The sequence below is a fragment of the Rhea americana genome, unplaced genomic scaffold, assembly GCF_003343005.1.
Source record: "Rhea americana isolate MKP2758 unplaced genomic scaffold, rheAme1 scaffold_217, whole genome shotgun sequence".
NCBI lineage: Eukaryota > Metazoa > Chordata > Aves > Rheiformes > Rheidae > Rhea > Rhea americana.
The window spans coordinates 1,041,558-1,058,433 of record NW_028186317.1 but is presented as its reverse complement, the minus strand read 5'-3'; the positions used below and the strand labels follow the sequence as shown (position 1 = coordinate 1,058,433).

Here is a 16,876-nt window from a genome sequence, read left to right as displayed (position 1 = left end):
CGGGTGAGCGCCGCGTCGCGGCTCGCCGGCGCCTCCGAGCCCCCCCCCCGGCAGTGCGGGGCCTGTGTCCGGGGGGGGGAGGGGGGGCGCCCAGACCGGTCCCCACGGGCGTGGGGGCCACCCTGGTGGTGTGGGGCACGGGGAGCGCCGTAAGCACCGGGAGACACGGGGGCTGGAGAGGCGGCCCCCGGGGAATGGCGCGGAGAATCGTTGGGTTGCCCGTTGTGGTGCYGTCATGAGGCTTGTCGCAGTTTGGGCTGGTCGGGCCTTGTGCTGCTGGTGCTCTCGGCCTGCCGTGTAGGGTACGGTTCTGCTTTCACTCAAAATTTTACACTCCCGTTACCAATTCTGATTTTGGCAGCCAGTCTAAGTACGGGGAGTAGGTGGTACTGCACATCCATGTCCTTGTTGACTTTGTGGGCGGAAGGAATGTAGCTCATTTCTTTTTCTGGCCAGTTAACGCTGGCCAGACGCTGCTTCCAGTCTGGGTTTTTGATGAGGAAGCAGCTGCAGCCCWTTTCGTTGGTATCAATACAGGATTGTGCTGGGGGGAAGCTTCTGGTGCCCGGTCTGTATTCTTTCTGCTCCTCCTTCGGGGTGGTTGCTCTGGGGTTCTCTGTTAGCCACCTTTCACACATGCTAACTTGCAATTTCTGTTTTGGTAGCAATTGTTTGTTTCGGGCCCTCGGTGATCAGCTTGAGGGGCATTCGCGGAACCACCTTAAACATCGCCAGGAGACGGTGGATTACATGATAAAGCAGCGGGAGGATTTTGAGCCTTTTGTGGAGGATGATGTTCCCTTTGAGAAACATGGTACAGTCTCCATAAGACCCTAATGTAATAATATTGCACAATATCCCTTTACATTTCATTTGGGTACCTTCTTACGACATTGCTTCTCATCCCAGAAGTATTCTAGAAGAGCTCTCTAGTTTTTAGACACAGTAGTTTGTTTGGTTTCTTTAGGAAAATGAGCTATTGAATTTGCCTAGGAACTTTTTTAAGTTTAGGAGGAACTTGGCAGAGGAAAGAAGAAAGCAAAGACTACAAAATGGTATTTTCTAAAGGAATTTGATTAAATTAAGTGTCTAGCTCCTCTTGAATGCTGGTGAGTGTTGAATGGCTGATTTCCAYGGGTTTCTCCTTGACTTTTGATACTTTCTACAGTGTTAAGCCAGGGAAAGATCCAAAGCAGAGACTAATACAGACCTTGTTCTAACAGTTCTGAGGATGTGCCGAGTAGTATGTAGATGATGCTTAAAAGTGTTTTGGTCATTTAATTCATGACATTCTTTTTTTCAGAGCTAACACAGAGTTGGGGGCCTTGCGTAATCTAAGAATATACCATGTAATGTAGAGCTTTYTGTGGTCATTTAAGATTCATTAATTTCTGTCATTGCCAAATYCTTGCCTCAACAGTTGCTCTTTTGCAGTTGGGGTTCTCTTTACAGAATTTCTTGGGCTAGTGTTGAAATTGTTACTGACTATTTCTCYAGTGCTTTAGGAGGTGTCAGAAGCTAAGTTTCCAACTCTTAATTTTTCCTTTTTTTTTTCTTTAGTTACGAATTTGGCAAAGCCTGGTACCTTTGCTGGCAATGATGCTATTGTGGCATTTGCAAGGAACCATCAAATGAATGTGGTTATTCATCAGCCTAATGCTCCACTGTGGCAGGTGAGAAGCAAAACTTCTGTATTTTGGTCTGATTTTTACCTGATGGGTACACTGATGATAGCCATAGTTACTTGGTGTGGTGTTGAGTTGTGCTTGCTTTTTTCAGCCTGGAAATAAAGTTCTCAAGACTTCAGCTAGGAGGAGAGAAGCGAAATGATACAATGAGTGCAGGACGTATGAGTATATGGAGAGAGAACTCTGCTTTTAAGCTACTAGTTTCAGTCATGTTTCTGTCTCCTGAGGATCAGACGCCACGCAAGGTGTCTGTTTTCACAGAAATTTGAGCTAGACTTAAGGAAACTTGAATGATAACAAATTTCAGGAAACTTGAAAGTGAAGGTATAGCAGGGCAGCTCCTGCAGTGTGGTGGAATGAAGTGCCATCTGTTCTGTGTTAAATTCGGAATGAAAGTGAAATGGTTTCTAACAGCTGGAGAAATGAGGTTCTGGAATGGGCAAAAAAGAAGGGGGAAGTTTCAAAGCCTTAAGGTGGTTTTTAATCAGTTTATGAAAGTAGATTGATGTTTGTTGCGGTCCCCTGCTGGAAGAGGAAACCATGATCTGTCGTGTCCCTCCTCTTTTTCTGTTGTCATTTTCCTGTAGTGGATCCACACTCAATTTGCCTGTTTTATTCAGCAAGTGAGACCCTACATTCAAGCCAAGATGATTTCTTGACATTTTTTTAGTGATARTAGTAGTGAATTTAGGGGCTGGCTCCAGTTTAGAGAGAGCACTAATGAGGTGTATAGATTAAGCAGGGAGATGAAGAAAAGATAAGATGAAAGCTGTCAATAGTGTCTTAAATGCATTTGAAATAGGGTTAGATGGATTCCTGAACCAGAAGAAGTTTAAACTTTATATGGCAGCCGTTGGAGGAAAGAGATTTTAACTTGCATATTTAAAAAAGAAAAGCGTGCCTGATGGCCATGATACAAATCAGCAGGAATACTCAACTGCTTGACTTGGGAGAGTACGTAGAGGTGAGACGACCCTGCTGGAGTTCATGGAGGTGCTGTTCATGTTTYGTTACTGTTTTGAGTCTGGTGCTTATGTCCATGTACTTAACCCTTATTGATATTTCATATGTCCCCTCAAAAATCTTCAACTTCCCCCCCCCCAACAATCATTGGCCTATCTAGAATTGTAAATACTGAGTTTGTGATGAGGTTTGGTGTTTCAGATGCCTGAATCAGTTTATGAAAGACTGATATGGTTTCCTCTTACAGCAGGAGACTGGAACAAGTGATCCATCACGTAATCTTGTCAGAAAAAGGCATTAATAGCCCTGGGAATCAAGTCAGCTGATGATTATGTAGGTATGTCAGAATACCAGTAGTGTGGGCAATCTCTGGCTGGTGTCCTTTTCCCTGATTTCTTTTTAGTATCATAACGACGGTTTTACCGTAAGATTGTCTTGCACACTTCAAAGTGGCACGAGTAGAGAGCTGTTAATAACGGTACCTATTGTAAGTCTCCTCCCTGCATGGAAGATACATCAGGGCATTGGAATACGTGAGGGATCACAGCATGATGCCAACCTAAGCGAGTTTCCAGACTCAACCAACCCAGGGCACGCTTTCTCTTGACATTAACCTTAATATATTTCTTAATATTCCATACTTCTCCAAGTCTTTTTTTCTCTCTGCTCTGGAGCTCTGGCAAAATTTTGGAAAGATTAGGTTACAAGGAGAGCGTTTCCAGAGAGGTAATCCAGCAAGATACTTAAAGCAGATAGTGTGAATCTTGCCTTTGGTCTCAACTCTAAAGCAGATGGTGAATTACCCTTTAATTTTAAGAGAACTGTTTTCACACACTGCAGCCAAGCTGGAAAAATGTGAACAGGATAAATGCTCAGGGCCTTCAGCTGTTTCTCAGGCTGGCCTAATCAAGAGCTTATTGGAGGTGGACATCTTGACTGACTTCTTAGGGTTTTAAAAACCCTTTACTTTTTCCCGATAGTGACTGCAAATGTAGAGCCAYGAAATAGCACAGATGTAATGATTTTTACTGGCCCTTTGGATAACTGCTAACTTTCTTCAGTATTGTTGYTTTTTTCCTTCACCTAACATTTGTTTACTGTCCACGTGTACAGTGGGGAGTGCATACAAAGAGAGACTTTGCTAAAGAGCTGAAGAAATTGGTTAATTTTCAGAATAATCTTTCAAGATTTTCAGGAGTTACTAGATACCTATCTAGGATCTGACAAACGAACAGTGTTAAAAATGARTCTTACTCAAATCTGACATGTTGAATAACTTAATAGGGTAAAAGGCAGGACTTAAATACAACCGAGTGTTGCGTTGGAACTTAAAGGTGAACAAGTATAAAATARATGAATGGAGAAAAATCTGTTGTGAAATCTGAAGTCGTTAAGGTAAAGTATAAACTGCAGGTGCAGTTGAAAGGTAACTTGGTGTAAATTCTGTAAGTTAGGAAAAGCTGATTCGGAGACCTATAGGGATTGGGAAATTCTGGAGCCCCGAAGCAAGCATTTCTTATGGTTTGCTTGCTGGCTTCTTCTCCAGCAAAGGTCTCGGATCTTTGAACTCTGGCTTGACAGGTAAGCAAAGGCAGTTTACAGATATGGTGTAATTTTCTGCATTCCTAACAAGACTCGGTATGTTGCGTAGCTTTTATCTAATAGTTTAAGAGAATGATAGTCAGGATAGGAATTATTTTTGCAGTTGTACAGGTAATACCCAGGGCAGCAATTTTGTACAGAAATTCCTATACCTGGTGCTGACAAAGCAGAGGAACTTCTGGCTGCTAACAGTGCTCCTGAGTGGAGTTAATTTTTGTGTTTTGACTTAGTGTTGGTCTGTCTTTAAAAACCAAACATATCCACTTAAAATGCTAACTGTTAAAATACTGTCTTTTCACAACTGCGGACTGAAATTTGATTTAGACGGCTGTTTCCAGTGTGTTCGTGACTTGAATTGACTCGATTATTTTTCATCGCATTTGAGGGGAAAACACTTTTTATGTTGAATGGAAGTTGGAGCTGGAGAAGATTATCAGAAAACTGGACCACCTCCAGGAGAAACTTAGAAAATAATTTTGAGCTTTCCTCTGAAAATAAATATTTTCATACTGTTTTGTTTGTAATGATGTAACTGACCAAAGCTGATTATCAGGTTTTCAAGCATTAACTTTGAAATAGAAGTCATATTGTTATTATAGGCACATCTGGATTATGGAGTCAACATTTTCTGTTTAAATATGCTCCAGTAGCTATGCATGTTGCTTCCTAGTGCAGTGTTTATCACTGCTTCARAAATTAAGTACTTTTTAAAATGTGATGCCAAAGTTAATAAATGACAAATGAGGATTTGGAGTTTTGTTTCATTTAGATTCGAGGCACAGACAAAAGCAATGCAAGGGAATTACATATTGCCTATCGGTATGGAGAACACTACGACAGCGTGAGGAGGATAAATGATGATTCCGAAGCTCCAGCTTATCTTCGGATGGAGGTTGGTTGTGGCAGAATGACCCGAGTCATGCGTAGGTGAAAAATAGATGAATGTTTCTGGTTGATACAATTTGTCATTCTCATTGAAAGTCAGAGAAGAGTTTGGTTCTGCTGTCATGCTGGGAATAGAAAAAAAAACCCTGGTTAATAAAATTACTATTGTGAAGTGCTTAAAATATTGGGCTGGAAATCAATCCCAAAAGTGCAGTGATGAGGGCTGTGGAAGTCTTGAAGTAATCCCAATTAAGTCACATACTCAAGTACCTCAGCTGCAAAAATGCCTAAAACAGAAGGCAGGGAGGATGGAGCTAGAAATGCAACAGCTTTATACAATAGTCATCTTCATCTCTCTCTCTCTCTTTTTGTTTTTTTTCCCCTGTAAAGGATTAAGCTGTGCAGTCCTTGAGGTTTTCTGCGCACAACTGTATCGTGTATAGTATTGTAATAATACGAGTATTTAAGAAGCCAGTGACTGTCTATTGCTATGCATGATCTTGTAGTGAATTTGATGAGTTACGAGAAATGGTGTCAGTGATGTTGAAAGTTGCACGATGTCAAAGAGACTGATACAGGGTATTTTTGAGAAAGGTGTGCCATAATGATTAAATTTATAGTGATGACAGATTTTTGTTACATCTGATGAAATGACAGCATGCTTCTGAGATCTGCTTGGCGCTACGTTTTTTGCAGATGCTTTGCAAGAATAATTCAAAGAAGGAAGAGGAAATGAAGCCACACAAGGGTGAATCTGAAGATGAAATTGAAGATGAAATGGAAGATGCTGCACAGAAAGTGTGTAATGCAACTGGATGTTTGGTCAGTATGGAGTAACCTTTTACGCTTGACATTCAAAGCTTCTTGATACATGACAGGAGCCGTGGGAGTAATTAAAGTTTTAATCTTGGGCAACTGCCGTACTGCAGCCACAAATTAGGATGCATTTAATCCTCGATCCAACCCTAAAATGCAGATGAAATACTCTGAGTACCTAATAGCTTTGGCGGGTTTGTCTTGAAATCTTTCCAAAAAAAAACTAAAGCAAGTTCTGTAAAATATGATTCATCTGTGGCTGTCTGCAGCTGAGCGTCCGAAATGACTTGTTACTCTGCAGATTTCAGCTGTTGTTGCTAGATAGTTATAGTCTATGGTGTTCCTGCAGATCRTTGCTTGCACTGTGCAAATGCATAGAACAGGAAGGGTCAAGAGTTGGAACCATTACACTGAAACAGCATGACATACGTGTAAGGGGTATCTGATATTCTGAAGAAACTGGTTTGTCTGCTTCAAACACAATCCCTTGTGAGTTACTGGAGTTTTTAGCTTTGATCAGAACTTTTTTTTTTCCTGTTATCTTCAAGATTTTAATGCCTTTTCCCTTGTTGTCTTGAAAAATGTAGCATGGGCTCATTCAGAGATTATGAAAACAGACACCACCACCCTCTGAGTGGTGCATGTGGCTTTTGAGTGAATGTCTGTGTCAGTAGTTTCAAGTCCCTTCAATGTGTTATCTCTTTCTCTTCCTGTGGACAGGACATTGACTTAATAAACCAGGTTTTGGAAGTGGAAAACTACAATGTTGAATCAGCAATATTTGCCATCCTTCAGGTGAATAAAGTGGAAAGAATCAGTAAGTACCTGGAGTTTGTACCCTGGTGTTTTAGAAGAAGGTTGTCTAAGGCTAGCGGCTGGTGTTCAGTGTAAAAAGAAAGCAGTTAAACAGGGGCTTGCTGTTAGTTCTGCTGCCCCCTCAGCCTTTTTGTGTTCAAGAGGGTTATTAGTGAGGGAAGATTTTGTGCATCTGCAGAGGCTTTTGGTTTGCCAGTTTTGAGACTGACCTGGGACTGTGCAAGACACTCAGATGAGTTCTTACATGTTATTGAACAGATCTTTTTCTGACTTCTCTTGGATTTATTCTGCTGTAAAGTCTTGAAAGAATCTGAATTAGATTACTAATTTCTTGAGCTGTTTAGTGGTTCCCCCCTTCAGGTAACTTTACTTTCAGGTTTATGAACCAACTCAGAATGTAAGCTAGTCTAAATCTGCTCTTGCTCTTGGAGAACTTTATCAGGTTTAGCCTAGTTCTCAAGCACTAGAAGATCTGGCTTTTCCTGTGATATGTTATCTTGTGAAGTGGAGCACAAATGTTAGTGGAGCTATGTATTGTAGCTTCTGAAAAATAATACCACTGGAATTTTGTGTGGAGCATCCCCTTCCTGAATTTCAGCAGATGAAGAATATGTTGTCCTATTTAGCTGGAGCACACCAAAGTGCCTACTGAACTGTGACTATTCATTTTATTATTTTTTTTAAAAAGTATTCAAACTCCTGTCTTCCCTCCCCCCAACACACATACCCCAAAAACTTACAGAAAGTATACAAGAAGGAGCTGGCCAGCTTCTAGGTAGTGCATCTGAGAAAAATGAGAAAAATATCTGCTTGTTGGTAGGTACTGAAGAGGAGTGTGATTCCCAGGACACAGATCAGAAATTGTGCAGCTCAGCTTTGTGCGAAGAAAATGGAAGTGGCTCAAGAATCTTTGGAAATCAGAGTTTGCATCGTGATAAAATAGGAAACAAAGGACAGGCTAGATGTGATGAAGAGAATCGAGCTGGCAAGAACACAAAGGTATGTGAAGGGTGGCTTGGGAGCAATTTGGATGTTGATCCTCAGCACCTGCTTTCTCCTTTGAATTAGAAAGCTTCAGCTTATTAAATTTYGCTCATATGGCTGTGATTTTTCTCTAATAGAAACTAAGTTAGTGACACATGACATTTTTCCTGAAGTGAGAAAACATAGTCCTGATAAATAGTTTGGATTAAAGTGTTAAGGCAGCTGCTTGTCTGCCTTCCAGTGTGCTGTTTTTCCTCAACTGAGCAGAAAATGWGTGTTTTCAGCTGTGTTTTCATCCTTCTCTTTCAGGTATCTAAAAAACAAAAGAAAGAGCAACAGCGGTTAGAGAAGAAGAAGCGACAGGAAGAAAGGCACCGACAAAAGGTCCTGGCCAACAAGACTAACTGTGCAGATAGTAACAGGAAGGAGACGGACTCAGATACCCAAGTTACCCTGGTGAAGGCCCTGGCGGCAGTAAACATATGAATGAATGTGTTCTGAGTGCTCTAGAGCAGAAAGCAAATAAAACTAATGAAGACAAAATTCCTCTTCAGAACAAATTTCCAAGCAGCTGTTATCTTAATCTCCAAGCATGCACTAACTTTCTGCTTCTCCAGTTGCAGGAAGAGTAATTATTTGGTAATACTGCATCAGCTGATGTATGAAAAGAGTTTGAAATGAACAAAGTAGAGACTTATTTATTATTTTGGACTTAGATGAAGGTGAGATAATCTTTTTCCTCACAGTGGTGTGAGTTTTACTTTGAGATCACTTGAGATACTTAGATTTCTTTTATAGTGAGTTTTTACTTCAGGTTAAATCTGCAGGAACTTTATCTTACCTTACTGTCAAGGACAGCGTTAATAGTTCTCAACTCAGGAACTCCTTTTTTTTTTTTTTTTTTTTTTTTTTCCTATTTAAAGTTAGAAAGTACGGGAACAAAATCCCAGCACCCTTTCCAGAGCTTAAATGTCAGCTAACAGTGTTATCATATGTAAGACTTTTCTTTCCTACCCGAGAGCCTAGTGACAAGCTTTAATCTAACCAGAATTGCTCTTGCCTTTGTTGCACTCAGCTGTATGCTGTCTGTTTCTGAAATGATTAATACCTGAAAGGAAAATGGCATTGTAGAGTCCAAGCTTGCTTCTTGCATAAGTTTTGAGAGGACTCGTTTGCTTGCTGTTGGGTCCTTCTGATGTTTTCCTCTTGCTGTGCGGGGTGAGGAGAAGACTCARTGGGCTCTTCAGACTGCAGGACTGATTGATCCAACCTGGTGAAGTGCAATGAGGTAGTAAAATATGACCTGAGCAAGTGTGAGATTTCTGTTGAGTGCAGTCAAAATGTGCTGTTACTTGGACATCTGGAATCTCATCTCTGTTGTCTTATTCTGGAGCTTTAGGGCTAAAGTCCAAGCCGTTAGTCTCCAAATGAAATTATTGTAGCCAATGGATCAAAAGTCCTGGGAACAAGCTTCCAAGTAGCAGGAATTGCTGGGAATCCTGCCTACTTCACTCTTAACAAATCAAGCTTTTTCCAGGGTAGGATTTTTTCATCTTAAATTCCTCTTCAGTAACATTACCAAGTGCCATAGAATACRCAGCTTGAATCCTGTGGTGCTTTCCACTATAGGTTTGGGAATTTGGACTAAAGCGTACGAATAGAGGGATTTGGCCCTAGCCTTTATGGCTTGCAGTGTTTCAGCTTCACTCARGTTTTTGGACTTATATCAAACACTAAGCTTTAAGAAAGCACGTGTGTGCACACACACTCGTACAATAGAAAACAGGAGACATCTCATCTGCCAAGACAGAGACTAAATAGAATTTTTCAGTGTGAGGGGAAGTTGCTTTTGAAAAAAAATCTTTGTCTTTGGAGTTTCCAAATCGGCACTGAAGTATAAACTACTTTGATTGAACTGCCAAGACAWGATCTGAGCTAGTACTCTCTATCCCATGCCCCAGTTATCAGGAGCATTTGAATAAAATACGGAGCATAAAAAGAAAGGAACTCTGCTTTAAGTACTGGGTGGTATAGGAGAAGAGCAGGCTTGAATGCTGGAAAAAAAAAACACTTTAGTTCCTACATTAAGCTTGGTGGAAATCAAAGCAGTACAAAGCAGCTCTTATACTTTATGGTGGGATATCATGTCTGGCAGATGAAGTGTATTATATGCTGCTTTAAGTGCTAGTGGTAACCATGAGTAATTGCTGTTGAGGGGAATATGAGCAGTATTTGGTAGGTCGAGAGAATATGGATGAGTGTTGAATTCACAGTGCTGTTCTTAAAGTGAAAAACGACTTTGGTAATTTCCATTTTCTGCCWGTCTTTAGATGGCCTACTGTTAGGGCTGTTATTTCCTGGAATTATTTTTCCCAAGACTAACTTCTACAGTAGCAGGAAGAATGGGAAGTCATAGCTGTAACTGGGAGGAAGTACAAGTCACTTAAACAGTGTGGCGAGTGTTAAAGGCAGCGGGCACAGCCAGGTACTCCAGGTGGATGCATCACCTTTGTCTCGCTGCAGGTGACGAGCGTGCATAAATTGAAGTGACAGTGTGAGTTTGYAGTTGTGTGCTAGGAATAAGATGTTTGATCTTAACAATTTGCGCTTTTTTTTTTTCCTTCTTGAGCCAGAGCTGATGAAAGGATTATTGGTTGCTTCAAGCCTGGATAGCTGTGAAGGGGAGCTGTCCTATAGCCAGCAGACAAGAGGCTGAGCTTCTACTGTAGGCACGAAGGGACCTGCAAAAGCTAACTTCCTCCATGACCAGGATAAATGAGCAGGTCTGCGATGACACCACAACTTTAATAGGGGAGAGAGGTTGACCTTTGAGCTCATGGCCTCTGAACCTATAAGCAAATGTAGTTGAAAATGATTTAATCTCCAAGTGTAATTTGATTAAAACAAACTGTTAATGTGCTGCGCTGTCGTGTTAGACCAATCAGGTACTCTTGATTTTTGTAAGGATGGCTTTGTACTTGCAAAAAAAAAAAAAAAAAAAAACTTTTTTTTGTTTCTGAAGATGTTAAACTTTCATTTGGTCCGCTTTAGATTTTTTTCCCTTTAGGCACTGGCATTATCACTGGTATTTTCACCAACCGTTATGATGTATATTTTTTTTTCTAGTGAGTCTTTATGCAGGCTTCTTCAGGGAACTCATTTTTATGCAAGGAGTCTGCTTTGTAAAYGGATTGTAAATTTTCCTTGCAGGGCAAAGGGAGGAAAGAAAGAAGAGACCCAAATTCATGATTCACTCCTTTGTTGCTTCTGCCTGCTCTTCAGTGGAGCTAACTGTGCTTCATAATATGTGGTTATAGGATAATAAACTCCGCATGTTCCTTGGTATTTGTTTGAGAATAGATTGCTGTTTGTTTCTAGCTGCATCTCAAATACTGCTCGACAATCTTAAGTGGACCTAACCAAGTTGAGCGTTTTGCATGAACTTCAGCCGGCTCGGTTTTGGGATACGCTGGGACTGCTTGAGAAGGATGACGGCTTGTGAAGTGTTTTAGCTTGCATCTTTGCACATCTCGGGTGGGTGACTGGGTGAAGACCAAGATTATGTTGCTGCTGGACTGGTGGGATCACCGCTGGCCTCGAGATGAGTGTGTGGTGGAATTGAGGCCGTCTTTCTAGGACAATTCAGAAAAATGCAAAGTTTGGCTGCTGCTTCCCTTCAGGCACTTGTTAGACCAAGAGCAGTTTCGGCTTGTGAGAGCTTGTCGTGACATCCTGTGTACAGGAGGGGCTCATATTTTCTAGTGTACCTTATTGATTCGTGGAGGGCATCGGGTTCATTTGTTTTCTTAAACAGTAGCCTTACCTCATCTGGAGTGCCTGAATAGCCAAAATAAAGTCATGTCATCTGTAGTATCTGCATCTGTAGCAGTGCTCTTGGGAGGTGCCTTCATTTACTRTTGGAGTCTGTTGAAACCGTGCAAGACTCATCCTCTCCCCCCTCGAAACACGTGGCAGAGGCTCTGCTCCTGTTACCAAACCAAATCTTGTGTTTTTGAATACCTGGTGCAATAAAGCCTGCAAAGATGTGCTGCTTCAACTGTGAGACTGGATTTTGTGTATTGGGTGAGCTGTGGACTAAAAACATGGATTTTTTTTTATTATTTTATTAAACCTCGCTGAAGGTGGGGGAAATCGCTCCATCCTCAGTGTGCACCTTTCACCGTGGTATACAAATAGAATAGCCTTGCTGCTGAAGTCCCGTGTGATCGCGCACTGCCGGAGCGGAGCCTGTTTGCATGCAGAAACCTTAGAGGGCAGCACAGCCTTAATTAGCGCTCGCTCTAGCCGTGCTCGCTCTGTAAATGGTCATGATTGTGGTTTCTGACTGAGGAGAAGCTTAGGTAAGTTTGTAACTTGAAGGACCCTTAGCGGACATGAGAAACAGGTTGCAAAAAATTCCCTCAATTTTCCTTTTAGAAAAGATACCACGTTTACTGTAGGAAGCAAGAAAAGCAGTGGAGTTTAGTTAAAAGATGTTGCTCAGAGTACAGACTGTGTCCCATCTGGGGAAGGAAACATTAAAGTGCTGTTAGCACTGAAGGAAAACTGAAAATATCCTTAGGGCAATTTTTAACTGCAGTCGGATTGCTCTTTCCTCGAAGTCTGTGGTAGGGAAGCTGTGCCTGCGGGTCGCCTCCAGCTCCCCAGAGCCTTTCTGCTCTGAGCAGCTATCTCGAAGGCAGCACTCGGCCTTTTTTTAAAATTTTATTTAATTTTATTTTCCTTTTTTATTTTGTTTTATTACCCTTAAAGTTGTTCATGGGAATTGCAAAACATTTCAGCAGCTGCATGCTGCTGCTTTACTGCAGGTCCAGCTCGGGAAAGGGGGTCTCCCAGGGTCCTGAAATGAAAAATAGCTGGGACAGGAGTTAAGATGATGCTTCTCCTTCCAGGCTTGGCCCCCGAGGAGAACCAGGCCTGGGGGCTGCTTTGGGCTCCACTGCCTTAGCTCAACTTGCTGTTACTGTTTGTATGGATAGTACTTTTTCTTCCCAAAATCTTAAGGTTTAGCGATGCTGCCTCGTTTTGTTTGCAACGCAGGATAGAGCAGATGTTGTCTTTTTGGGGTGGGTCACCTCTGGCGAGCGTGAGGTCAATATTTGGCCTCCACCCAAGGGCAAGTCCAGCCTTTTGGGAGCTCTCCTAGCTCTAACCTTCGCCCTGATCCCAGCTGGTATTTACTGGGCCCCATTCCTAGCGCTTTTTCCTCATTCCCCCCGCGAAAAGCACACTTTCTCAGCCGCGTAATCTTAAAGGACCTCCAGGAAGGGAGTTTCTCCACGCGAGGGGATCTCAAGGGGTTGATCCTTGAGAAAGGGRCTTTGGTCTCACGCGGTTTCTTACTGCAGGACACCTGCCCTTTCCCATGGAGTAGYAGGGAAAATATTACAATTATTAACAGCTCTGGGTGCTGCACAGCCCGAATGAGGCATTTCCTGCAGCCGAGACCACCGGGCTGGGCACGAGAGCAGTGCAGGTCCCAGTTCCCTTGAATCAACCTCCCGTTTCTCTTCTGCAAACGACTCGGGTGAGGTTGCAAAGGCAGGAGAAATGTCCCTGTTTGAGGACTCACAGGCGCTGGTGGCACAGGGCGAGCTGCTGCCACCTAAAAATGCTCAGTTAAGGGACAGCTTTTTGGGGGGGGAAAGAGAGAAATTGCATCGTCGCGTAAACCTTATTAATTTTTTGGCACCTCGGTTGGAAAAGGCMGTGCCGTATCTCACTGTTCCCGTATTTCTTTGCCTTGGCAGGGAGAAAACGCTACCGGCGCAAAGCATCCTGCAGCTGTGACTCGCCAACGCGGAGAGGACGCCAAATGGGCCGCGGCCAAAGGTAGGGTGGCGCTGATGGGGCTGCGCCCTCGTCTTTTGGGTTACCGGGGACCCGTCAGCACCCGACTGCACCTCGCCAGGTCGCTCGCGGAGTCTCATTGGGGAAAAAAAGGCCGGGATAATCCTTGCAGACCCTTGCATGAGGCGTCTGGTTCACCCTTATGCAGAAGCAAAATAAGGCAAAACAACAGGGTAGAGAGGGAAAAAAAWTATTAGCATAGAATTAAAGTGTTTTTTTTTTTTTTTTTTTTTTTTTTTTTAAGGAGGGGGGATAATTATGTCATTTGCTCACGAGATGCTCTAATTAGCTCTCTGGTCCCTTACAGACATTTTAGTACTTTGCTTCTGCCCCGTCCGGGAAACCTGGCGAGAGGAAACAGTCCTGCAACGGCTGGGGAAACTGAGGCAGGAAASGGGGGTGCGATTCGTCTGGAGGTCCGCGAGGCGGTGAGAAAATTTGAGCTTGGCTCTGCGCCTCCGCAAAGCCTCTTCCCCCTGCGTGGCTCACGGTGGGGTTTTTGGCGCTTGCGCTCGGAAGAGCGCCTTGTTTCTCTCTCCGAGGAATAAGGTSTCTCCTAGTAAACCGGCTGAGCCGCCGGGCCAAAGACCCTCCGTGACGGCTCCTTACGGGGGTTTCGCAATGGGGCTTCTCCGAGTCGTCTGGATAGGAAATAAGAGCCCTGGCCGGTGTCCGCTCCCGGGCCGCCCACCTCTTGGGAGCGTGTGGATTTTGTCTCTGTTTCGCAAGATGTTTTTCTTTGCAAAGGATAAGCAAAATATCTCATGACGGCAGAGTAAGGCCCTTCTTGGGGTCTCTGGGTAGGACGATGGTAAAAATGAATAGATTTTGAACATTTACGTGGTGTTATCTTTTCTTTTCTCCCCTGTGCATCAATTCTGATGCTGCTTTTGCATCCCAGTTCATTCTCCTCGGAGAGCAGCGTCCGAGCCAGCTGAGCAGCTCTGAGCTTTCCATTAACCAGCTCCAACATTCCGACATCCAGGCAGAAAAACACACAGGTATCGTTCCAATTTGCCCAATATTTTAGCAGAAAGAGCCCGTTTCAGTGCAGGCCAGTGCCCGCCTGCCTGACCTGACCCATCTCTGGGAGGATCCCATCCTTCGTTCCCACCCAGCAAGGGGTTGTGCCCTCCTTGCTCCGGAGCCGCTCACCTCCCACGGGACCAAACGCCACTCCGAAGCGATGAGGACTGCAGAGCCAGAGGCCTGGGTTGTAGCCAGGGGGAAACATTGCTAATTTGGAGGACGTTTGCTGCCACCGTTGACCTCGGTTGCTCGAACCTCGCAGCCTCGGAGAGGCACGGCCCCTGCGGAGCGCGGGAAACGGGCTCTGGGCTGCGCGGGACTCGGCTCTGCCTACGTCTCCCTCTCCCGCGAACGGGGGGTGATACCCGCCGGCGGGCSACAGCGGCACGATAAATCGCCGCGTGCCAACCCGGACAGGGAGAGCCGCTCGCTCTGGCTAAGTCACYGCCTCGCGCGCTTCGGAGGTGACGTTCGCTCAGCTCCCGTTTTCGGGTTTTATCTGGCAATTTCGGCAGGGAGCCTAGTTAGCAGGGCTGCTGCTCCGAGCAAGGGCGAGCACGTCACACAGATGAGCTTTGTATTCTCCGTTTTTATTTTGAGGGGAAATAAGAGAATCTGCGACGAAGCTAAAGCGAAAGGCGCTTGTGTTGCGGTTTGCGTTCGGGAACTGGAGCCAGGGGGAAAGGGAAGTGAACCGAGAGCCTCCCGCTGCTTTCCACCCCGGCCCGGCYGCCGCCGCGGTGCAGCCGCCCGCCGCTCCCTCCTTCGTCCCCGTGGAAGCGCTGCAGCTGCGTCGCTCTCCCCCTCCAAACGGGCCCTCTTTGGATCCAGCGTGCAACGCCGCAGCTTGTTGTCCTTGCACGGAAGCACAAAAAAAAAAAAAAAAAGAAAAAACCAGAAAAAAAAAAAAAAAAAAAAAAAAAAAAAAAACGGGAAAAAAAAAAAAAAAAAAAAAAAGAAAAAAACCACAAAGCCAGGCGCAGGATCGCTGAAGCTGGGAAACGCTCCTGCGGCCAGGTGCAAAGGCGCTTGCCCTCAGTAGCACCGGACTCCTGCCTTGCACTTGCTGCAGCGGAAGGCGCGGGGCCGCGCCGGCACCCGCCTGCGCAGCCGGCACCGCCAGGCCACCCTCTCGCACCTGCAGGCGCCCCGCTCGCACCCGCTCCGGGAGCCTGCGGGAAGCAGAAAGGGGAGGGGAGGGGGGGGGGAAAGCAGCGCCGGGCTCGGACGGCCGCCACTGCCGCTCGCGTTCGGCTTTTCGCGCCGGCCGGCCCCGCGTGGGGCGCTTCGACCTCCCCGGCACCCCGAATTCCTCCTTCCCCCGCTGCCGCCGCCGCGAGCGCGGGAACTTACGGCAAGCYGCGGCCCCGGCCCGGGCGACGGCGTGCTGGGCCCTGGGGACGTCGCACCGGCGCGCGGCCAGCCTGGCGTAGCAGCAGGCGCGAAGCAGGCAGCACCTGCGGCGACGAGGCGGGGGGGGCGCGATAAAACCGCCCGCCGGCGGGCTGCGAAGCGCGGGCAGCGCCTCCCTTCGTGTCCCCGCTGCTCCCAGTCACCCCCCCACCCCGGGCACCTCCRGCCCCTTCCCTCTTTTCGCTTCGCCCCCAGCCCAGCCTTTTCTCTGCTTTTTGGCTTTTGCCCCGGGGTCCCGCGTGGCCGCCCCCCCGGCTGTACCGGTCCGTCGCAGCCGTGGAGCAGCCGTGAGCGGACAGGTTGGCCACGGTGCTTCCCTCGAGCGCCGGCGCGAAGGTGTGCGGGAACTGCGGGAGCTTCCCGCCGGCCGGGAGGGCGCCTGCAGCGTCGGGGAGGGGGGGAGAGGGAGAAAAATAAAAATAAAAAAAAAAAACAAGATTTGCAGGTTGCAAGGGGAGGTCTCGGCCGCTGGCGGGGACGCCGCAGCGGCGGGTGGTTTTGGCGCGTTGCCGGGTGGGCGAGGGTCTCCCCGTCCCCCCCCACCCCTCGTTTTTCCCCGGGCTCGACGGCGGCKCGGGGCCCGGCCGCACTTACTGCAGGCGAGCAGCGCCGCCAGCGGCAGCAGGACCCTCATCTTCCTCTCGGCGGGGAGGGAGGCGACGGGCGGACCGAGCGGCGCCGCTCCTTCGACGGGGGCGGAGGGGGGCGGCCGGGCTCTTAACTTGACGCGCCGTGCCGAAGTTACACCGCGGTCCCTCTCGCTTTTATACCRCCCGCGTCCCGGCCCTCTCCCACCCTCTCCCGTGGGC

The 16,876-nt window shown here is 46.1% G+C and overlaps 2 protein-coding genes across 2 annotated transcripts in view; one reads left to right on the top strand and one right to left on the bottom strand.

The window, feature by feature from the left end:
• Positions 1 to 11,811, top strand: part of OTUD3 (OTU deubiquitinase 3) — a 12,969-nt gene extending 1,158 nt beyond the window's left edge. The window contains exons 2-10 of the mRNA XM_085305232.1: positions 457 to 568; positions 666 to 814; positions 1,561 to 1,673; positions 5,023 to 5,145; positions 5,835 to 5,960; positions 6,675 to 6,771; positions 7,591 to 7,769; positions 8,064 to 8,476; positions 10,388 to 11,811. Coding sequence (XP_085161358.1) covers positions 457 to 568; positions 666 to 814; positions 1,561 to 1,673; positions 5,023 to 5,145; positions 5,835 to 5,960; positions 6,675 to 6,771; positions 7,591 to 7,769; positions 8,064 to 8,240 — 1,076 coding nt within the window. The 3' untranslated portion in view covers positions 8,241 to 8,476; positions 10,388 to 11,811. The remainder of the gene's footprint in view (positions 1 to 456; positions 569 to 665; positions 815 to 1,560; positions 1,674 to 5,022; positions 5,146 to 5,834; positions 5,961 to 6,674; positions 6,772 to 7,590; positions 7,770 to 8,063; positions 8,477 to 10,387) is intronic.
• Positions 11,812 to 15,228: 3,417 nt separating this feature from the next.
• On the bottom strand, positions 15,229 to 16,873 carry LOC146595731 (uncharacterized). Its single transcript, XM_085305206.1, has 4 exons — positions 16,662 to 16,873; positions 16,329 to 16,446; positions 16,008 to 16,111; positions 15,229 to 15,826 (listed from the first exon to the last, which is right to left on the bottom strand). The coding sequence occupies exons 1-4, from the start codon at positions 16,699 to 16,701 to the stop codon at positions 15,690 to 15,692; spliced, it is 399 nt and encodes a 132-aa protein (XP_085161332.1). The 5' UTR covers positions 16,702 to 16,873; the 3' UTR covers positions 15,229 to 15,689.
• Positions 16,874 to 16,876: the final 3 nt, after the last annotated feature.